The 23,647-nt window shown below is 49.8% G+C and overlaps 1 protein-coding gene and 1 long non-coding RNA gene across 2 annotated transcripts in view; one reads left to right on the forward strand and one right to left on the reverse strand.

Moving 5' to 3' along the window:
- Positions 1–22,924, reverse strand: part of JAM3 (junctional adhesion molecule 3) — a 31,617-nt gene extending 8,693 nt beyond the window's left edge. Inside the window, exon 1 of the mRNA XM_054223045.1 lies at positions 22,820–22,924. Within this exon, the coding sequence (XP_054079020.1) occupies positions 22,820–22,868 (49 nt within the window). The 5' untranslated portion in view covers positions 22,869–22,924. The remainder of the gene's footprint in view (positions 1–22,819) is intronic.
- LOC128918611 (uncharacterized) lies at positions 4,364–9,312 on the forward strand. The gene is made up of 4 exons (XR_008469634.1): positions 4,364–4,541; positions 4,960–5,092; positions 7,973–8,264; positions 9,187–9,312. It is a non-coding gene; the product is annotated as an uncharacterized LOC128918611 (long non-coding RNA).
- Positions 22,925–23,647: the final 723 nt, after the last annotated feature.

Raw genomic sequence — 23,647 nt, forward strand, 5'->3', positions numbered from 1 at the left:
GAGCTGAAGTTTGGCAAGATTTAGAAGCTGCTTTTGTGTACAAAATAATTGTTACTCACATAAAAGCCACCGGCTGATGCAAACTAATAGTTGGCCCAGCCAAAACTGCTCTTAGCAGGACCTTTCCAGCCCTCCCCCTTCTGCACTTGGAGACATTCACGCAGCGTCTGGGAGAAATCCAATATTGAACTAAGATGACAGTGCTCTGGACTGTAATGTAGCTATTTGGGAGAAGTCTTGTGTATCGGAGCTGAAATGAGTAACAGGGCAGTGCAGGGAGCACTTTGCTTTCAATCCGCTTGTGCTTCACTGCGGACAGCCGGGAGAATGCCATTTTCGGAGCTGGCTCTCGGCAGGTCGAAGCAGGTGCTCGGGTCCTGCTTTGTTGAAGTCCACTATGAAGCAGGGCCCATTTTCATCAGGTCTTGTGCTTCCAGACCTAACCCCTTGACAAAAGGTAACTCGACACGTTCCTTCCCCTCCATTCATCCTTTGATCCTCTCAGGTGTTCTGCCTGGGGTTGTGATCCCTGCTTTCCTGCCCCATTTACGTAAACAGATTTCACTGATCCAGAGCATTAGAAGTGGCCAGTCACCAGGAGACAAGAAACAATCTTGGGACAATGCTTTTGAAATCTTTGGACACATTTTCAAGACTAGTGTGGGGCACTTCATACAAACAAGGCATTTGATTGCTTCTGCTGTGAGGTTCCTGCTGCTGGAACCAAGAGGACTTTTCTTGAGGGCCCAGGCCTGAGCACTCAGCTTAACTGTGGAGATCCTGGTTGGCCTCCTGTGTGGGACAGCTGGCTCTGATAATGCGTTTGGCCCGGCTTTCAAAAGGGAAGAAGTTGTAGGTTCTGCTTTTTTCAGAGACAGCAGCCTCCTTCATCGGGGAACTGCGTTACAAAGACGCTTCTACAAACAGCTTTCTTCTGAGACCTGAAGTAGCAGATGACTACAGAGAGAAGAGCTGAAGAAGACAGCTTGCACAGTGTCCATCTGGTCTGTACTATCCCATAAATCTTCCTTTTGGAAATGTTAGAGAAAGATGGGGGAGGGAAAGGCATGTGGCAAAGGTTCCTTGTTGCTTAAAGGAAACTTGATGCACCCGTTTGCTTTTTGTTATACATTCCTGTTTACACAAGATCTTTTTTCAGAAAAATTATGTGCCATCAAGTAGATAGGATGGTATCAGTCCTAGTGCAGTAGTGTAGCTACAATGTAAGTTCAGTTGAAGATGGAGATAGTAATACCCCAATGTTGTGTTACTCTGAAGGAGTTACGACCCCAGAAGTATTCACCTCAAGACAGTGGGACTCCATCAAACTCCGGCCCCGACTCATTTCTCGGAAATGGTTCACAGCAGGTTTCTTCCCACCCACTAAACAGAAGAGATTTAGGTCTACCCCTCGGGCACAAAGCAGGATGACAACAAATTTTAGACAGAAGCTGGAGTCCTTGGAGACCGTGCGAGAGGTTCTGACATTATTACGTGCATTGACTGTGGGCAGAGATCAGCGTGGCTACTTAAATCACTGCTAAGGCAGATTTATTCTTCTGCGTGTGGCACAAGAATACTGCAAGCAGCATGTTCTAAATACCAAGAAGGCTACAGCTATGCAGGGAGCAAACCAAAACCCCAGGGGGGGCAAAGCAGGAGCAGAACACCTTTATAGCTCTTCTTAGCATTACTTTGGGTATCTCGCTCACCAAGGGGCTGGAGGAATCTGCACCAAGCCAGTGCTCCCCAGCTGTCAGCACTCTCCTGTTCAGGGAGCCTGGGCACCTGCGCTACGTCACATTTTCCCTGTTGTCCACAAGGCGACCGCACTTCTGGGTTGCTTCGTTTTGCATGTTAAATCATCATTAGTGGTGACTTTTAAAAAGAGTGTTCCAAAGATGTTCCTTTAGGCCTCTTTCAGCCCGGTGCAAATAAGCAGCAAAGGTTTTATGTTATGTAAATCTCACTTCAAAGGCCTCAGCACCCAGGATTCGGAGAAAGCCGGGCACAGACCTGCGTTCCTTTCCAGAGCAGGATTTATGCCACAACACACACACTTACCAGATCTGTATGTGCTACATCTCCGAATACCTACCAGATCTGTATGTACTAGAGACTCAGGCAGACATATGGTTGAATCCCAAATGCCATCAGTTCTCCAAAATAGAATCCAGGACAAGGCAGCGAAGTCTACAGCATATTCTTATGGCACTTCTCTCAGCTAAGGAGATCCAGCTCATGCTTGTTACTGTGACTCATGTTATCTGAATCATGTTAAAATGCTACACCAAAACTACAGTTTCAGAAAAAAAAACCTAGCAGCTTTATAGGCAACTAGGCTGTGTTACATCTCCTCTCTTTGTACCGGGTTTTAGGTGCAGTCTGAGCTTCCAGCTCCTTCCACCCCAATCTCTTCTCTGTTTAAGGACTCTAGGCAGAAATTTGAAGAAGAGGTGAGGTATTCCTGAAGTATTATAGGCAAGGTAAGACGGATGACCAGGAAACATTTCAAGTCAGTTGCTGCCAACAGTCCATGCTGCAATATCATTCAATGCTGCTTTGCCGATACTGCAGTTATCTGATACGGTAATTTTAGTTAATGCACTGTCAGGCACAAGCAGTAAAAAAACATGCAGCTGTATTTAAACACCTGCCCACTAAAGCAACAAAAATATGCCTTGCTTGAGGTGTCCATCATCACTAAGCCGTTGCTTGATTTGCAATTCAAAATGCATCTAAGCCATGTGGGAACGCTGCTATAAACCACATGTCTTGCTAAGAACCTTCGCTTTCTGGATGGTTACTCTGTGTAGCAGGAGTGCTACCGAGAGAGAGTGATATATTGTTAGGTGTTAGAAATGGTAGCTGAACCCTCTGCCTGTCAGCACGTTTAGGGCTGCCCGTTTGGAGATGCCCGCTAGAGCTCAATGCCATGAGCTGGAGTGAAAATAAACGGTGACAAGGGCAGTGCAGCAGAAAGGACTGGAGCAGCAGGCAGGAGACGAGCATTGTTGTTAAGGGCAGCCCAGCTGACCCCGGGACTGTCCCTGCCTTAGAAGTGTTGTGTGTATGCGGCAGGGAGGAAGCCAACTGTTAAATGTGAGAGAAACCTCCCGAGGAAGGGCAGAGGAAGCCGCACAGCTCTGGAGTGGATAAGACAAGGAAGAGGGAGGCCAGGTTTCTGCCGTCAGCTTATTTTGAGGAAATCGCCATAAGCCCTGACTTTCAGAAACATCCGACCATCTGCACCTCGAAATATCCATCCCGTTGTCTCTCAGTGCTTCAGGCTCTTTATCCTCCCTCCTCTCTATCCCCAGTGCATCCCACTGTGATTCCACAATGCAGCTTGTGCCAGTGCAGACAGGGTGGTGTGGGATAGGCAACACGGCATGGTGTCGCAATGAGATACCAAAAAATGTCTAGCCCACTCTGGCACTGGTAAGATTTTGGGTTTTTTTTGTCCAGCTGTCCTCGGCTGGGATTTTGGGAATACCTTAAGGGACTTAAATGCAATTGTGATATATAAAGACTAGATTTATAAAGGGTGCAAAATGCGTGGGCAGGGAATGAATGGCGTACCTCATTCTTATTGAATTCCAGTGGGAATTAGGCATCCTGTTGATCCTCATTTACATTTTTAGGTGTCTTTCTAAAGTGACAGCTCTCATAAATCTGTTTGAAAAAACCCATCCTATGCCATTAGATGCAGTCAGGAGGATTTTACTTTGTAGTACTCAGTCTTAACTTTCAACCCTTGCCTCCAGTCCAAGGACCTGGCTGTATGTTTGCTCTGGCACCCAAGTTGTGGGTTAAAAGTCCCCCCCCCCAGGCTGATACGAGGGAGCAGGCAGGTGGACCTTGCTGGTCAAGTGTCCAGACATTGAGCCTTTCTTTTATTCCAGTTTTCCATGGCGCCTCTCCTGAGATCAGCAAGCCAAGCCTGACTCCGGGGTGGGCTGCCCTGCAAGAGAACAATGTAGATGTGCAGCGAGAGATTAGCGAACAAAAGCTTAGGAGTGTCTCCGTCCAAATTAAGTAACAGATGGACCTGGTCTGTGTGGGAGCTGATAACGGTTATAAAAAGGCCATCACCAGACTGTGGCCAGCCCACCCTGGAAAAAAACCCACCCCGTTGTAAATCCTCTGTGCTGTTATAGCTGCTTGTGCTAGTAAGGCTTTATTTTTACCAGCTATCGTAAACCAGCGTGACTTATTTTAGATGCGTGGCTTGTACCACTTGGTTAAAAGGGCACCAACTCTCTGACAGACACCTACAAACAGAGGAGATGTGCCCGCCTGGGCAGGCACTATGGAGCATAATTAACCTAGAGAAGGCAAATGCAGCATTACAGAGCGGTGTCTGGCATTCCACATGGTTCTGGCTTTTGCTTTTCTCCTCTCTTAGGTAGCTTGCTGATGGCACTTGTTTCTTCTGAAATGCTGGTAATAAAGGAATCTCTGGTGGTCTCAGCAGGACCAGGACCCCACAGGACAAAGCTGTGTGGAAGACCATTGACTATTTGCTTTCATCTGAAGATGTAAGAATTTCAGATTTTGCTCTTAATTCACTCTCTTCCTGCTCACCACTAGAGAAGGCAGGGAGATGCCTGTGTGCTAACAGGGTACATACAGTTCTGGAACGAAATCTTCAACTGTTTAAATCTCCCGATTTAAAGTGCAACCTTAAAGACCTGACTATTTGCTGCAGAGAAGGTGCGTTAGTATCCAGGCCATGCACACAGTCTTTTTTCCTTCTTTCCCCTCTTTTGGACAGGAGGATTTACTGTTCTACCTCCTAATTAGACAGCAAAGCCATTGGTATACACGCAGCTTACACATCCACACCCAGCAGTGAAACAGGTTGCTATCAAGGAGATGTGGAGCCCTCCTAAGACAAAAACCTCTCTGCAAAGCAGTCTCCTTCTGCAGCTAATATTCCTCCTCTCTCCCATGCAGGGAGGGAAGTGTAGGCGTTGCCTGGTGAAGACCGCACAGTGGTCTGATGGTTTCTCAAAGTTTGGTTTCGTCACGTTGGGATGCAGCTGCAGACACGCCGGCTCAAATATCCATCTGACAAGGGCTTCTGGAGGTAAGAATTTCACAATCTTTGGTTTTCGTTTTGCTCATGGCATTGCAGCGTGTTTAGAGATGAGATATGAAGGCCTTGCATATCTGCACCTTCACAAAAAAGAGACAACCTATGCTCAAGATCAGATGTGCACGCCACCCACTTTGCAAATCCTTAGGCCCATGCTGGGAGGAGGCATCATGAGCCATGCTCCAGAGCTGTCTGAACAGGAGGAGTTCATGCTTACTCACGGTCTTAGCACAAATCTGAGCTCCTGGCTGGACATGTTGAGCTTGGACCTAGTCCACCAGCAGATTCTCATGCTCCGCTCTCCCTAAAGGAGCACAGATGCTTTAGAAGAGAGCCAGAGCTGAGCCGATGGGTGGCAACCTGGGGAGAAAGCTCCCAGGTTGAAGGGCCTAGCACACTTAGCCCATGTTATTGAAATAGCTTTTCACCCATCAGAACAGACATGGCTCGAGAGACCAAGAGCCAGCTCCGCAAAGGTATCTAACTGCTGTTGACATCAAGGGGAAGATGGGCATTTAATACTTCGCAGACATGGCTGTACGTGCCTTGCCCAACATCTTAATCTGTGCATGATCTGCTCCTAGCTCTCTTTTCCCAAGCTCATACCCTGCTCCTGGCTCTTCTCGTGGAAGGACTGAATGTACGTGCAAGACGGGAAGGAGGTAATACTTGGGTGGATGACTAATACCTAATACTTAGAAGAGATTAAGATGGAAGCAGCAAGGGCTAGGGAGTTTCCAGCATGTCAGATTGCATCTCTTTCTGTAATGCATTTCAGGCCATATTCAGCCTAAAGAAAAGATGGAAAAAGTTAGAATTTGCCCCTCAAAATCTGGGATGAAGGGTAACGGAGAAGGAACAGAGAGGAAACATGAATAGGAAAGCTGTGCCAAGAAGAGGCTGTTATTACCAGCCTTTGCATTCCTGAATTGCTTCTCCCTTCCCAAGAAAGAAACGCGAGGCTGAACTGAAAGTCTCACTTTCCTTGGGTAAGCAACAGGGACTAGGGCACGAACCTTCTGCGTTGCGTTAGATACCACTAACCGGGGGATTAAGTCCTGCCCAGATCATTAATTTTGCCTTGCTACTGGGCTCCAAGGTCAAGCCCCTTACACAGATGCTTTGGGCTTGCAATGTTAACGCTGGCTCTCCAGGAGCAAAAAACAGGGGCAGGTGGCCTTGCTGTGTGGCTCTGAGGGAAGGCCGTTAGGCAGGAGAGCCTCTAATTGCCTCTGCACCAAGTCTCTGGCAAAAGCCAGAAGAGAAATAAGGCAACAAGGAAACAATTACAGATCACTTGGCTAGGACTGTATCAAAACAGTCACATAGTACTGAGCGCTGTTCTTGCTATTTTCATTAACAAATGGACAGCATAATTACGTCTTCAAACTGGTCTGGCTCGCAGCCAATACGGACCGTGAAAAGGAGTTGCATTCACAGAAAATGGGACATGAGGGGATCTCAGGAGGCCAGCTCATCCCCACCCCTGCTGTAGGGCATGAAAACCCAAGGAATGCCACTGCCTGGGCCCCTGGATGTCTGCTGAGGTTCTCACACGCAGTGTTTCCCCGTGATCGCTTTCACCTGTTAAAGTGCTGTGCATTTGTCAGTTAAGCCTCAGACCCTTCAATTTCAGTGGCCCCTGCAATTCAGTACAGATGTACAGTTCCAGTTCGCTGGAGGGAAAAACTGAGGAATGGGAAGTCACAGGAAGGGTAAGAACCACACTATCTCAGCCGGCAGTGGATATACAGCTCTGTGATCTGCTCACCGGACGAGAGTGTCTTGCAACAGCAAAAGTAGAGGCCAAGAACAAAAATGGTGAGCACTGAAGAGAAGTGGGAATATTTGCACAGGGCAGATTTGAAACCAACCCTTCCTGCCTATTCCCACTTGCCTTCCATTGTTTCCCTAGCCAGCCCCAAGAATTGCCATACAGGCACATCCTACGTTATTTCTCACTTCAGCAAGTCCCTTTCCACCCAAAAGTGGCAGATGCTGATACCAAATTAGTGCAAAGTGGGAGGGAACCAGCAGATAACTGTGATAAGAGCCAGGGGCAACGGTCTTCCTCCTGTCCTCTCCCTTCCTCCCGGCAGGGCTATCATTGCAGCAGACAGATGCCAAGGGAAGTCTCCAGGGCAGAGTCAAGTCAGTGAGACGTGGCATGGATCTATGGCCAGGAGCAGGGAGGCAGAATGAACCGTACGGGGAAAAGGGGCAAGTTCCTTTATTTTTGTCTTGTGTGGGAATTTGACTCAAGGATTGCTGAGAATTTCATAAGCCAAAGTGACGTTTTCCAGGCTGAGCGCCAGCCAAGGCACAGACTTGATCTCAGCAGGTATTTGACTTCGACAGGAGCTAGGATGCTCAGTACCTGCTTGACCCTGGCTTTTGATGAGGACACATATATCAAAAAGCTGCCTGAAATGCAAAGACAGGAAATAAGCGGATATGCTATCAGCACCAGGCTTTGCAATACTCTTTAGTGTCTGGCTGCGTCCCAACCATCAATACAGAGACTCGCAGGGTTTTAGCCTATAATCCTCTATTCCTCTGTCTGTGACTCTAATCTCTTGATCCTCCGTTCTCCTCCAGCCTATAGCTTGACCAACAAAACACAGATCTGAAGTTCTGCTTATCAGAGACCAACCATGTCATCTTCCTGTGGAAAATGGGAGTTGGGAAGAGAGCAGTAGTCATCAGAGCCAAGAGCTGAGAGTAGGCTAGGGATGGGAACGGGAGAGGGCGTGAGCAAGCACACAGAGAAATCATTTATGACAAGACTGAAAACAGCTCTCTTCTTTTTAAGAGCCTTTTTTCCGATTTTACAGTATCATTTTTGTCTCTTTTTTGTGTATATAATTCTAGCCTTGTGTATAAAACACAACTGCCTAGCTAATGCGTCGCACAAAACATGTACAAATGAACGTTGCAAGAGACTGACTGCAGGCACCAAGGGAACATTCACATCTGCCTATGAGCGTGCGACCAAGAGCCTGTGAAACTACTGCCGTCATTGCGCGCTGGAGAGGTGGGGCCGTCTTCTGTGAGGCAGCTTTGAAGCTTTGCAGTGAATCTGTCGGAACAAAGGATGCAGATCTACAAGGGAAAAAGGCGTTCAGCAGAAAGCTGCGCGACCCGTGTGCAGGCCTGAAGACATGTGAGTTGGGGGAACATGGTTCTAGGGGCGGCCCTGAATCATGCAAACAGATCTGAAAAGACTTACCTTGTTAACATCAGCCTGAGTGTGGGCTGCAGACCTGCAGAGGGAGTTGCGCTGCAGGGTTCAATAGAGATTATTTCCTTAGGAAGCACATCGGGAATTAAAGGGAGCCCAAATGAAGTCACAGACAGATAAAGATGAAAAGCTTGACGTACAGCGCTATTAGGAAGATCCTGGCATAAATAAGCAGGGGAAGAAGGAGGAACATAATGCCATGTCAGAGCAAAGAGTGAGGACGAAAGCCATTCTGGCTTGTCCCAACCTGGATTCCCGACCAAGGCAAGCTCATTTAATAGAGCAGAAACGAGCCCTGGCATGGAGGAGTTAAAAGATTACTTGTCCTGGGGGAGTTGAATTAGCCACATATCTGGGAACTAACTTCTCCCAGACCCTGACTTGTTTTTCTCCTTAAACATCTCCTGCTGCTATTTTTAGCAGAGAATTTTCTCAGACGAATGCTCCCAGTTGAGTCCTGGTCAGAGGCCCTTTTCCCAGAGAGACACAAGCCCAGCAGCAGGAGCTGCTCCCCAGTTTAGCTCAGCTCTGTTTCATTGTCCTGCCGGCTTCGGGGTTCACGTGCCGTGCTGCCAGGTCTCTCCTGAGGCATGGGGGACAGTCGCCCCACCAGCCTGGTGATTAAATGCTCTCCCAGACCCCAAAAGCCAGGGGAGGCTGCAGCCTGGTCTGCCATTTCAGACGCAGCTGAAGAAGAGGGTGGACCGGACTTGATAACCACCTGCAGGCTTTTTAGGAGCATGAGTGGCAAAGAAGGTGGGAAGGAGATAGAAAGAAATGATTAGGTTGACATTAATAACAGGATCTGCTTCTCAGCACTAAAATCTATTTGGCTTCATTCCAGTTCTTCCGAGGGAAACTGTGGAAGCCTTTATTGTTCATAAAAATTGCAACTAAAATCGGACTGGATAAAGCTTAAGGAAACACCTCTCAGGGGACAACCCTGCTTTGGCTGCTGGAAACAAATGAGGTAACTCCCTTCCTCTTCTTTGGTTTTCTTGGGGCCCTTATTCCTCCTTAGCCAAAACGCTAGCCTGTCCATCAGTCCATCACTCCCTTCCCCTGGCTCCTCGCTGCTCAGCCTCCAGCACAGAGCAAGCGATGCGTCTGCTCAGGCTGTCTGCCTAAATGCAATTAGCAATGTGTCAGTGAGCGTCTGGGGCGGTTCACAGGGAAGCAACGCTTGTAACTTCTTTTATCTGCAGCTTGATTTAATACCTGCCTGCCAGAGATGGGCAAGTAAATCAAAAGGCCAGATCAGGCCACATGGACAGACAAATTGAGCAAAACTGGAATGAACCCCTGGCTTGTCTGGGCTAATGTGCAGTTAAAGCTGGAGGACCCAAGAGGATCGAGCGCTCTGCATCCTGTGAATGAAGCGCGGGGAAGGCTGCAGTCCAGCGCTGGAGAGCAGCGGCGGGCGGGCGGGCGGTTACAGCAGAGCCACAGTCAAGAAGGTCCCTCTAACAATGGCCCCTTCTTGGTCAGCGTATCTGTTGCCTGTGTGTCTTGGAGTCATGTCAGTGAAGCAAACAGATTGGGAACATATTTGTACTCCCCACAGCAGTGCAGAAGCCAACCCAGACACTGGAGAGCAAGCTGGGCTCTCTTCTGCTCCTTGCCTCAGTGCCAAGTTTCCAGCTCGGCTTGAAACCTGTGGCCGAGCCCTACTTTGGCAGGGGTGAAGGGAGAGGACAGGCAGGGTCAGGAAATACTCGGCTTTTCAGCTCATGCTTGCAGAAGTTGGCAGCTGGCTACAGGAGAGGGGAGCCAAGCTGAACTCAATCGCGCACCTCTGAAGGCCCCCATGAGATGAAATTTGGCACTGTGTGTGGCTTTGCCCTTCTCCCCAGCTTAAACAAATGGAGCCGAGAATAGCAGTCACCTGGATGACCCAGAGATGCTGTATGCGGTCTTGTCCCAGTGGCAAGCGCTACCTTCAAAATGCTTCCCCAAGCCCAGCAGGAATCCCAGGAGCCCAGGATTTCTCTCTTGACCTTCATTGTACACATTCCAACACATAGGCACTTAACCTTTGAGGCTCCTTTGGAAATCCCAGCGACAGCGTTTTACGGATGAGTATGTTTCCCCTAACATCTGCCCCCTGTATCGGATGCTGCCAGAGCCGCTCTCTGGGCTGGCTCTGCTCCCAGCTGAAGGACAGACAATAGGCATTTGAATGCCGTCTCCACTTCCCCTCCCAAACAGCCTGGGGGAGATGGCACATCAGAGCCAAGACAGCACTGACAGCACAGCTTGCCAGCCAGCGACAAGTCTCTCTAGATCACGGCCTGCCTTTTCTTTCCCTCCCAGTGCAGCTGAACCACTGGCTACAGTTGTTACTGGGCAGGCAGGCCAGCTCTGCTGGGCAAACCCTGGCAGCGTCCAGCTAGCCAAAGCGAGGAAGCCTTTTCTCAGCACACTACTGCTGGCGCCAGCCTGATCCCTCTCTGAATGCTGCGGAAATCGACTGACCTCCTGGATTCCCAACTCTGCCAGCCAGAGCCCTGGTTAATGGACCTCTCCTGTACCTCTCTGCGTGCCAGCTCACCTGGAAACACACCGGCCACCTCTTGGACTTCCCCTTGCTCGCTCTTACTAGCATCTAGCTGCAATTCACTGCTTCAGGCAGCGCGTGGGGCACAGAGAGAAGCACTTCCATCTGCAGGAGGTTCGGCAAAGGTTCAGCGAGAGCTGGCTTGGATTCTCCTGAAGAACCATTGTTCCGTCTTCCTAGAAATAGCCCTGCTCCTGAAGAACCATTGTTCCATCTTTCTAGAAATAGCTGTGCTCCTCGCATCCTGGAGCCGTTCAGCCTGTTTGGCACCGTTTCTGTTGCTTCAGAGACAACAACAGAGAGTGAGAAAAACCTGTCTAGACACCATTTACCTTCCATGGACTCCCATTGCCACATCAAAGCACCACTTCAAACAAACCTGCAAACTGGCCAAGTAATAACCCCCAGCTCTCCTGTGCCTGCTCCAGCCAGAGGCCCTCAGACCCATCCCATCGTGCTTCAGAGTGCATCTATAATCCAAGCCCTTCTGATAACAGGAAGAGAGGTAGGATGACAAACCTCATTACAGGAACATCAACAGACATTAAGTGGCCTCAGACTGCTCAAGTGGGGGCTGTGTCCCCTCTACTCAGCATCCAGGTAGAAGCAGAAATCTCACCCGCCTCCTCTCAGCAATCCGCAAACCTCCAGCTCCTCTCAAAAGCAGCCGTACAAGGCGGTCCCCTCGGCAGTCCCACTTGTCCCACCTGCCCCGATGCTGGATCCCTTACCTTTCCAAAGCCACGCGCAGGAAGGCTGAGCAAGCTTTGCTACCGCCCAGAGATCAAAGAAAATCTTCCAAGGACATGGAGGTCACTGAGAACTACAAGCAGCTTGTCCACTGTGAGGCAGCAAGTCACTATCAGAGCATGACAAAGTCACAGGAGCTCAGGTAAATGTTCAAGATACCTTGAAACCAAGGGAGCCGGAGAGGTTTTTAGGTCACTTGTGCTCAAGTTACTTGAAGTCACTGCTTTGGGGAAGCGCCTGGCACTAGCATCAGGCACTGACCGTATGCAGCCACCACAAGAGCAACATCTAGCTCATTATTTTAATAAGGGTCCTTTGAAATACCTTCTGTGTGAGAGACAGCTAAGAAAATCCAGTCTGGTTTTATTCTGTCTCAGGCAGAAACAGCCTTTATTTAGCAAACTGCTGCTAACAGCTCTGTCTCATTAGTCAGTGTTTAGGGGACCAGGCTGCAATTGTTCTGAAGTCTGGCATTGCAGAAAGCCTTGGTAATGAGGTCTACAGGAGACGATTCCTCCTGACAGGCCCACAATGACCTAGAAATCCTACTTAATTCCCTGTCAGTGAAAAATGCTGAGTAACAGCGAGGTGCAGAGGCACCGGGGCTGATTTGAGGGGGCAGGCTCCAGCCTCTATCACGCTTTGGGCTGTGATGCAAGAGCTCTTAGGGTGGAAAAGCCGGCACCGCTCAGCTATGCAGCAGCTCCCCAGCTAAAGCAGAGGGGAGGCTTGCCAGGCAGATAAACAGGGGGTTGTTACGGGAAGGTCTGTAGCCTCATCTTGCCACCACGTAGAGCAGGCAGAGCGCCGGCAGCAGAAGTCTCTGTTTAACACAACAGCAGAGACCGGAGGAGGCGCTTGCAAACAGCCTGGCTCTCGCTAGGGCTCCTTTGAAGCCCCCTCACGAGCAGCACCTGGATGAGGTCTTCTCAGAGCAGTAGGCATTGTCTCCTCTGGATCGTGCTCGCTCGCAAACTGTGCCAAAGCCCTGCAATAGCTCAACTTTTACTATGTTCCCAGGTGTAGCGTCCCCAGCAGCTCACGAACTTCACCCCCAAAGCTGCCGGTGCTACCAGCAGAGACTGTGGTACGTCCTACCGTGCGGGCAGCCTCTCCTGCCACGTATCGGAGTGGCGCGGGTGCTGTCTCCTCTCACGTGGAGGTGGGATGAGCAACAGCTCTCTGCCACACCAGGCAGCGTGTGTGCCACGGAGGCGTTGTTAAGCTTTTCACAGAATCATAGAATCGTTTAAGTTGGAAAAGACCTTTAAGATCAAGTCCAACCATTAACCTAGCACTGCCAAGTCCATCACTAAACCATGTCCCTCAGCACCACGTCTATAGTGTTTTGACACGTTCTGCCCAAACCACTTTTCCCGTTTCCTTGGAGGAAAATGCAGCAGGCTGGCACAGGCTCGGGCCACAGACACGTTTCTTTGAGGTGGTTTGTTTTCGACAAGCAGCGCGTGTACTGTGGTTAGGAACCTCTGGGCTGGATGGCCCAGAGCCAGCTAGGCCAGAAGATGAGGTACAGGGACTCAGCTGGAATGTGGGCTGGATACAGCTGACCTCGAAGACCACCCCCAATAAAGACCCTTACAGGCATGTGGCTGCCACCTGTTTCAGCCAGCAGACGAGGGACTAAACCAGGAATTCTGGAACTGAATGCAGGGTCTGTTCAAGAGCGGTCGAAAGACTCCCACCCACGTGAAGCTGTCACTGATGTGTGCTCTCTTACAGATCCTTGCAGAGGAATGCATCTTTGCCCATCATGTGCGAGACTGCTACTCCCATACTGCAAATGCAGCCCTGTTTAAAGTACAGCTCAAATCCACAAAGGGCTGCTGTAAAAAAAGAAACGTGGAAATGAAATCACCAGCCGAAACAGTGTCTAGAGACAACTCAAGCCAAGTCCCTCGAATGTCAGCACCAGAAGGAGAGCTCTGAAATGGAGAACGTAGCTCATTCTGCACCGGCTCCGCTGGCACAGACAGAGGATCTGCCTCAGAGACATGAGGAAAAGACATATGCTGAGAAAGGAAGGACCAGCTTTATTTTACCAGCCTGTGTTCCCACCAGAGATGTGCTTTAAAGACTGCCTTGCAAAGTAGGAATTAAATCCAAAGGTGCCTATGCATCTTCCTTGCTGTCATCCCCTTATCAGTTATCTCCAGCCTGCTCTGAACCAGAAGATGAAAGGATCGTAACACCACTTATCTTCCCACTTAAGAACATGCTTAACAGCTTGCTGCTAAAGAGGAGGACACTCAAGCCTGGGGAAGCAGCTGTAAATTCTGCAAATGGGTTCCCTCGAATTTCTTTGAAGCAGCTACTGCTTCTCAATGAGGAACGCAGATACCAAAGGAAACCAGGGAGGGAGGAAAAGAGGGAAGCCTTTGTAGCAAAGAAAGACTTTGCCTCACGTCCAGAATGTGAAGCTGAGTGACAGATGTGAGATGTGTGGCATGTGTGCCTCAGAAGTGACCGAGGATGAGCCAGGAATTGAAAAGCTCTTGGGAAATATTTAAGCAGCCAGAATTATGACATGTTTGTCACTAGACCACAAGAAGCTCCAAAAACACGCTCTTCTCGAGACAGCGCAGTGTTACAGCCAAGGTTAGGGAGGGATCCCCTTACATGCTGCAGGCAGAACTGGTGCATGCGACCCAGCTCCAGCTCCACCAGTTAAGCCCAGGTCACCGCACATCCTCTGTGTTTCTCCCACAGAGCCTGCTCTGCTGCCTCACCCCTGAATTTGACCCTCACCTCCCCTCTTTGCAGAGCTAGTTGTTATCACGGTGAACCTGGATCCAGCTTGCCTTTGTCATTTAATAGCTGAGTCAAACTGTCAAAACGGCCAAGCAGGATCCGTTCCAAATATTTGCAGAAAGAGGAGGATCAAGGAGCTTGCAGCAGAACACCAGGAGCCTCCCGGGGCGAGAAGAACAATCGCTATTGTGGACCGACAGCGGGCTGCTGGTGGGTGATGAGCACGCCTTGGCGCAACGTCGGGGAAAAAGCCCCCGAGCCCTCCCATGCTCGCAAAGCCCCGCAAACAAACTGGAATCTGGAGTCCCCTCTGTCCCCTGGCAAAGCCCCAGCGATCCAGCGCTGCGGACTTATCAGCCCCGATCCTAGCTCAGCTGTTGACTTGGAGAACTCAAGGCGCAGTTGGCAGCTGGGAGAGGGGGGTACCCCAGTGCCTTAGAAGCTGCTGCCCGCCCCAATGCAGACTTCAAAGGGCTTATCTTGCCCTGTTGTGTGGGAAGAGCAGGCAGTGCCTGCGGGTGAGGACAGCTGTGTGTTGGCCAGGCCCACCAGAGCATTTTTGATGGAAGAAGAGAGAAGTTAGTACCTGGTTTAACCTCCCCTCCGGCAGGCACAAGGCAGCTTTGGCAGGCAGAGCTCCGCGCTGCCCTGTTATTTATGGGGTGTTGAAAACTGGCCAAAATTAAGGGAAAACACCAGATATATACAGATGCTCACAGACTCAAATAGCGAGTTCTGCTTGAGGGAGAACCCATGAGACTGGGGAGGCGATTACAAGGCGCTCTGCCTTTCATCTCCAGATCGCCAGTTCAAAGGCAACTCCATCAGCACTGACCAAGCTGTAGCCAACTAATAGCTATTTGTTTGTGCATGAGAAATGAGATAAGCCATTGCCTCCTCGCTCCCTGAGAAATCAGACCAGCCCCGTCGATGTACGCTACGTGCAATCTCAGCAGACTAGCTAAGCCCAAAGAGGGGAAGAAACCAGCACCTCCTCTGCTGTAGGTGCCACGAGGAGATCCATGGTGGTTGAAGGTATCCTGTTTCATGACGTGTATCCAGTCCTGCTCAGGATCACTCACACTAACAGGGGGTTGTGTATTACTCCTTCCATTTTGGTTGGTGGTATCTCAACACCTCAACAAAAACAACCCACTCTTCCCAGGATGGGGGACTCCCACCAGCCGGGGAAGTCAGGGCTGGTCCAGAGGGACAAACGGCTGCGGTGCACGGAGCTGGGACTTCCCCTTCTAAGGTGTGTTACTGATGCAGAGCACCTCACTACTGCAAAGCCGATGTTTTCCGGGCTCTAAAAATAACTAACTCCAAACAACATGGTGGGTATAAAGAAATATTTTCCTTTGGGCTTTTGCGGAGATCAATGCAGAAGAAAAGGATGAAAGCAAAGATTTAGGTGTCTATTAAAAACAGCTGATAAGATCCTTTGAGGGGATAAAAGCTGTTTTACAGAAGCAGCAAGAACTGCAGGACTTTGCAACACCTTCCCTGCCGTTAACTGTGTAAGCTCCCGGAAATCATTCGGGAGAGGGTTAGCAGCCAGGGCGCCTCAGGAGGAAGTCCATTAGCAGGCAGCAATCTCCTTAATGGATCCTCGGGGTGTGTGGTAGACGCTGCCCTGCCTGTGGACACCCGCTTCTTTCCACTGCTGTGATTCAAGGGCTGCTCATGCAGCCATTATCATCCAATACTCTCAGGAATGCTCCTCATCTTTATGGCAGCCCAATAGCGCGATGAATTACTCTTTTGGGTAGCTTTCATTGAGCAAGGACACAAATTGGGATAGTGAGTTTTTTCTTTTTCTTTTCTTTTTTTTTCCAGACAGACACCGATCGGTGAACAGAAGCCGTACATGCTACTGTAATGCAGGTAAAAGCAGTAACATCTAGCAAGACCTTTGTTTTCCAAGGATAGCATCCTAACAAAATGAAAATACTGTCTCCCTGGCTGATCTGGCCTAAAAGATCAAGCAGGGACTTGTACAAAATCATTAAGTCCTCAGCTACGCAAGCGATTCCACTCGAGCAGGTCTGAGAGAGCACACAGCCGCCCCGGAGAGACATAAAGCGGCAGGAACCTTCCTACTGGGAATGAAAAGCAGGACTGCTGTGCAGAGCACTGCTGAAAGGTAAGCATGGATTCCCAAAACAGCTCTCTTTCATGGCATTGTTTGCCAGTCTAATTCCTTATTGCTAATGAAACACAAATACGTTGGATATGTAGGATATTACGGGCTCCTTCAGCACCCATTGAAGGACTTCCTGGTTATACATCTTGAGACAAACTGGACAAGACTGTCAAAAATGGTGAGCGAATTAGGTGTCTCAGGTGGGGGAGCGAGCAAAGAAGTCAGGCGCTTTCAATCAATCTGAATTTTTAGAAGTATTATACTTCCACCCTCCAAAACAGAGTCTAAACCAAAGTTCCTCAGTTTACATCCTACCTGTAAAATGCTGGCCACTCATATAAAGAATTGTCCCCAAGTTTATTAAGGTGGGGATTTTCAGCAGAGGCCATGGGCATTAGAAACAGCCTAATAACGGCAACAAATCCCCTTAGATTTCAGCGGATTTCTCCAGCTCAGCAGAAAATCTTACCTAGGCCACCAAAATCTATTTTTAATAGTGTGATTAAAAATCTTGAAATACTGCTGAACATTGTTCAACCGCTACCTTTTAGCCACATGCCTGAGCTACAGTAAGTCCCTGGCACGCTGCAGTTTCAAAGCTCAGTGTCTTCAAATGAGCCAGCTGTGCCCAAATGAATTAAGAGGACTCTTAAAAACCCACTGATCTTACATTTGTGTTGCAATAATCAGGTACGTTGGCGGGACTAGGTTAGAGTGTGCTCTGGCTTTAACTCTGAAAATCCCTGGGATTTATGACTTTAAAAAAAAAAAAAGAAAACCTTGAGCATTATCTAAACACAATTTAATTTCATCTACTTGATCTATTGCTGCGCTGAAACCTTCATTTCCCCTTGTAACTGACTCTGTTAAGCCCTGTGCTCCATCCCACGAGGGGCACTACAGAACCCGATACATTATATTATTTATACTGACAAGTGATTCTTGCATGACAGAACAATTCCCATTAATTTTTTGAGCTTATCTCAAGTACCTGGGGGCTGTCAGGTTACAGCATGTATGTGGCTGGGTTTCTTTTTAATTAGCTAATGCCAGCCCAGTGTTGGTGTTGACTGGACTCTCGTTTGACAGCTCTCAGCAGCCCGCAGGTGAGTTCACGGGAATCCCACCCAACTCTGCTCTCGGGAGCAGGGGAAATTGCAGAGATTTTTGGGTTTGGGTTTGGTTGTTTTTTTTGTTGCCAACTCCCATTTATACATTTTGCTTCTGCACCTGCTGCTCCTTTCTCTGCCAGTTGTCTGGTTTGGAACACGCACCGAAAGTGATTTCAATACCCAACGCAGCAGAGAAGGAGCTTCAACGAGATGCTTAAGAACTGCAGAGGAACACCCTCTCTAGACCTCCCTTCTTGCATATTTAGTGTTTTTTCTATGAAATTTGAAGGCCCGGCTTAGGATGCTGCTCTAAGAACTGGGCACCGGCTCAATCATGCAGCTGTCTTGGTTCTGCACTTCCAAGGCGTGTGTTAGACAGCTGAACCCCTGCACAGGAGCCACACAAAGCTTTCTTACAGTACGAAACGCAGCAAGGCAATCAAAGTTAGCGACTGCCGAGGAAGACGTGATAACAGACCCTCAGCTGGCCCTTCTTGTGCTGGAAACATCTTTAATATGCACCTCCCTCAACGTTTATCCCCAGGGCAAGCCTCCTTGACTTCCACTTATCTAAAATGAGAAGCAGAAGTTTGTGAGGAATTGGGTTATCCCAAAATCAATGTTCTGGTGAAGACCACGGAGTGCCTTGCTGTCCTGTTCCCCACAGATGTACTCTTCTCCTGGTAAGTCTCCAGAAAAAGAATTAAACTCTCCAAACAATCCTTCTAATCTCAAGTTAATACGGAGGGTGTTAGCGCTCTGAAGGGTCATAAGCAAACAGAGACCTGAGCTTTCCAGCCAAAAAAAAGTCCAGTTTTCATGTTATTGTTTATTTTGCTGAGACTGAAAACTCTCATTTCCAGCCATGGGAGTTTGAGAACTGCAACCCAGCAGGTATTTCCTCTGCCCCAAGCGCAGCTATTGACAGAACCCAACCCAAACAGCAATCCAGCCCCTTTGGGTGAAAATTAAGACTGTGTCCAGAACATTCATTAGTGCAATTAAAGCCATTAACTGGTTCTTAGGCCACGTCCTGACTCAGTTGAAGGAATGGGTTTTGTTGTATGGCACACACCCTTACGCCTCCACTACATGGAACTGACGCTTAGTGGTTGAATTTGGTCTTAATCCCGTGTCTCATAAAAACACGATACTCCCCAGGGGCTCAGAGGGAAGGCAAACAGCCCTTATCAATTGGAAAAAGACGGCGCAGTGCATATTCCCATTGATAGAGAAGGCAGATTGAGAATGTAATTATCCTAATTAATTTTATATCTCGAATTCATCTCTTTTCATATAAACAGCAGTTTCAAAGCAGGCCACCGGCTTTTACGCAGGGAGCAGTTGTTTTATCTTGTCGAGGGGCACGTTTGCGATGCACGCGCTTGTTTTGCAGCAAAGGGCTCTTGAGGACTCGGGATCCTGTTGGTCTGCGGAATTCTTTCCCCTCGCTCTAACTCCCTCCCACCACTTCAGGCCTGCTCTGGAAAAGGAGTTCACGAACCTTCTCCGGATCATCAGGGCTTGATGCAATCAACTGTGAAGCATTAGCTCTAAATATACAACTGGGAGGCCAGTTCTGCTTCACCACACAAACACTCATCGCCGAGGATGATAAAGCGGCGAGCGCAATTTGCAAGAGAAACTTAAATAATAATCCAAGTCAGCTGCAAGGAAAGCAGGAGCGAGCGGGGGCTAATCAATGTTTTACCCTTTGGAAATGGCTAAAACTCGGTGTAAACGGGCAGGAGGCGCAGAACCCGGGCCCACCCACAGCCATGACATAGAGCAGCTTTTGTCCTGATTTGTGAAGCTAAATGCAGCAGCTCATTCCGTTTTATTTACTTGTTTAGGTGATTTTTTTGGCAACTCAACGTGTGTTCCTGGTGCAGGTCCTCAGTGTGTGGACAGATAATTGAAAAACCAGCTGCAGCGGGCCGAGAGACCCAGAATTCCATGTGTAGAAGGAAAACAAACAGGTCAGTAAAAGAACCGAAGTTCACGATCGGAGCAACATCTCAGTCCACAGCTCTTCTCCTCACTAAAGACAACACATTTTACTCTCTGAATCTACTTGTGCTTCAGTAACCGAGTAATTCTCAGAAGTATTTGGAGCAAGAGGGAATGCGCTGGTGTCACGTTCTTTGTCAACAGCTGTAAAGTAGATGTGCGTCCAACCACTCTTTGGTGGTGATGCCAGATATTGCTTACCCAAATAGGAACACCAAGCCCTTCCTAAGAATTTTTTTGAAGATGTTATTAAGCGTCTGCTTTTGGCCTGGCTCTCAAAGCTGTTTGTCCCGATTTTTTACTGCCTGTTGAAAAGAAAAGCAATACTGCAAATACTTCCCATCAGAAAATACCAACAAGCAACTTATCATAACTGCAACAGAGCTAACAACGTTTCCACTGAGTGGTTTTTGGCACTGACAGCTGACTCGGAACAGTTGCTGGTGGCTGGGACAGATGGACTTCATATATATATATACAAAAAAAAAAGGAAACGAGAACTTCTACTCTGTAGATTTTGAAAAGCCTTTTGCAAAATCCAGCATATCAAAACCTCAGAATTAAATCAAAGGAAATTTGAATACACTGAGCTTTAAAACTGCAGTGTGCCAGGGGCTTGCTGTATCTCCCCATCAAGGACTATGAGGTTATCAACACGTTTTATTTTCAACAGGAAATACTTGAGGGTTTTGGGAAGGGCTCCACAGCTCTGCCCTCAGCCCAGCGTGTGAAATCCTCAAAATCCAAATGCCTGTTTCCACGGGGAAGTTCGCAACAGAGACCTCAAGGTAGGACGTAACATCGTTGGCAATCGTAAGCCCCGCTTTCCACCGCTGATTCCAATAACTTCCGCTGGTATCATTACGACCGTGGCATTTCCCTGATGTGCAGAATCTTTAGATGCTGTCGGTGCCTAGAGCTGGGTATGCACTGAACGCTCCCTGCTCCACTGCCCCCTGCTTCGTGGCGATGCTTTAAGGCCGTGATGAAGAGTAGGGTCCATGTTGGCAATAACACTGCAGGCGGAGGCAATCCCCGCTCCACAGCGCTTGTAGTCTAATTGGCAGTGTATAGTCTAAATCACGCTTATAGTCCAAAGCGTACAGGTCAGAGTCTTATAGATTGGGATCTCTGCATCCTGTTAGCTTTCTCACCTTCCTTTTTTGCCTTTTTTTTTTTTTCAAGTAGTCAGTTGGCATCAAACGCATCCTTATGATCTGACTCATATCCCTCTCTCCAGCACCAACCCTCCAGATTTCATTACATGTTTAATTTTATGTACTGCTGACAGAGTAACCTTAACTTAGTGGGATGTCCCTGGTACGTAAAGTCAAACGTAGTGGAAAACCCTTTTTTTTTTTTTATTCTCAACCTCACTTTTGCCCACTCTCCTGGGCTTATGACCCCAAATTTGAAAACAGCTGGAAAACAGGATGAGGCACTTGGATTTGGCCAGAACCCTTTGTATTTAAATGGAGAGCAAACCCTGTTACCACTTGGTTTACTCACCAGATAAATATGCTCAGGCAGAGGTGTGCAACTAGTGGCGTTTGGCTGCTTCTAGCAACTTCTGTCTGTCTAAATAAATTCAGAACTAATTAATTTCCAGTCTTGCTATCTTGTAGGCCAGATTCAACAGGCCACTTAGGCACTGCTCACACAACAAGAGGGAGGAAATGGGGTGCATTTCTACCTTGCAGCCCAACTGTAAGGAAAAGTTGCGTTAAATCTGTCATTTTTTCTCATTCAAAGGGAACCTCCAAACCCAGAGTTAGCACCCAGGAGACTGTACGATGTTCCTAAATTGGACACTCCCAATTTCTCCTGCTGAAACTGTTTCTGCTACAAACCACAGTAAAAGCAAGTGACCAACACACCCTGGAGCGCGTGACAACCATCTCCTCGTCACAGAGGAGCGTCAGAGTGACTGTCTCACCCCTCCGCTCGCGTTTTTGGTAACTAAAGCCCAAATCTCCCTTTATTTGAGGCCCAAGAAGCTCTGCAAGTTATTTGAAGTCACTGGAGAATTGGTTTGTCCTTAGATTAACTTGTTTGAAATATTTCAATACACTTCAGTCTTGAGTTGACCCAAAGAAGTTACTTGTGTGTCTGTACACACGTGTGTGCGTGCGCAGCCCCGTTTATTTTAGTAATCAGTTGCTGGTTGTCACCCTAACCCCACTCCATCCCATTTTCTCCTTCTGCCGTCTGGGCAGACGGCGGAGGGGGAGGGCAATGCAAGCCCACCGGCTGCTGTCCCCCTCCTCAATCCCCCCCACTATTAATAGCCAGACAACAAATGACCCCAAATTCATTCCTGAGTGGAATTAGCAAATGTTTTTGCAATTAAAACTGCAAACATTCATGCGGGGCCCCCGGAACAATAGGCGCCTGTGCCTGGTCTTGAATAGGCACTAGTGTCCACCCTGCCTGCCTGCCGAGGCTGCACATTCCTGGCACCCTCATCCCTGGACCCGCTCCTTGCTGAGCTGGAGTTTTGGGGTGGTTTACCCCCTTCTTTTGTCCCTCCCACGCTCCCGGTGTGGGAGCCGGTGCCTCTTTGTCCCAGGATCCCCGGTCCCTGCACCCCCCCGGGGTCAGGGTCAGCGCATCCCTGCCTTCCGCGGGACCACGGGTCGGGGGCACCACATCCCTCCCCGGTACCAAGGGTCGGGAGCACCGCATACCTTCCTGGTACCTGGGGTCGGAGGCACAGCATCCCTCCCCTTCCCAGTAGCGAGGGTCGGGGGCATCGCATCCCTCCCCGGTACCGAGGGTCGGGGGCATCGCATCCCTCCCCGGTACCGAGGGTCGGGGGCACCGCATCCATCCCCAGGAGCACGGGTCGGGGGTACCACATCCCTCCCCTCCCCGGTACCGAGGGTCGGGGCAGCGCATCCCTCCCCGCGCTCCTCCCGGTACGGAGCCGGGGCAGAGCATCGCCCCCACCCCACCCCTTCCCGGGGATCGCCACCGGGGCATCGCATCCCCCTTCCCCCGGCCCGCGACGGGGACGGGGGCAGCGCATCCCCCTTCCCCGCTGCGCGGCCGCCCCGGGACGCGGCGCCGGGGATGGCGAGGCGGCCCCGCCGCCGCTGGCCGCCGGGCCGGCTCCGGCGCGTCCGGGACTCACCGAGGAGAGGCAGGAGGAGCAGGAGGATGGCCGGCCGCCGCAGCGCCATGATGGGGTGTGCGGAGCCGAGCCCGCCGCGCCGAGCCTGCGCACTGCCCGGGCGGCGGCGGGGGGGGCGGCCGGCGGAGCCCCGGGGGCGGGGGGTGCCGCGGTCCCGTCGCCGCGGAAACCGGGCGGGGAGACGCGGATCCCGGCGCCTGGCACCGCGGGGAGGGGACCAGGGGGGAGTGACCGAGGAGGGGATGGTCCTCCGTGGGGTGGGGTGGCGGTGGGGGGACCGGCCCGCAGCCCCCCGCATCCTCCGCATCCCGCCGGTCCTCCCGGGAAACTTCACCCCGCGGGTGGGAAGAGGCGCCCACCCCGAAACACGCCGTCCCCGCGGAGGGAGTTCACCCAGAGGAAAACGCTGGGCAGACTTTAAATGGGTTTTTGTGAGCAGCGAAAGCTGGGAATTAGCTTGAAAGCAACGGGTTTTGGTTGTCAAAACCCACCCAATTTTGCTCTAGAGTTGGTGGTTCCCCCCTCTATTTAATAAGAACCACTAAAAAGCGGGAGATTTTTCCCTAGAAAGCTCTCTCACGTTGAACTGTGCATTTAGCTATAACTTTTGGGCAACTTAAAGGAAGTAAGAAACGCAGGCAAGCAGCTGGGGAGAGAGCGTGTCTCCGGAGGAGCTTCCCCAAGTCCTGCTGTGCCAAATTGTTTCTGACACGGCCGCGGGCTCGACTTAGTGATTCTGCCCCGAAAAGTGGCTTTGCACAGAGAGCATCCCCAGCTGTGGTGTGGTCCTCGAAAGTGTCCCAGAGCCTTTTTCCTCTGATTAACAGA

This window comes from Rissa tridactyla, chromosome 17 (genome assembly GCF_028500815.1).
Source record: "Rissa tridactyla isolate bRisTri1 chromosome 17, bRisTri1.patW.cur.20221130, whole genome shotgun sequence".
Lineage (NCBI taxonomy): Eukaryota > Metazoa > Chordata > Aves > Charadriiformes > Laridae > Rissa > Rissa tridactyla.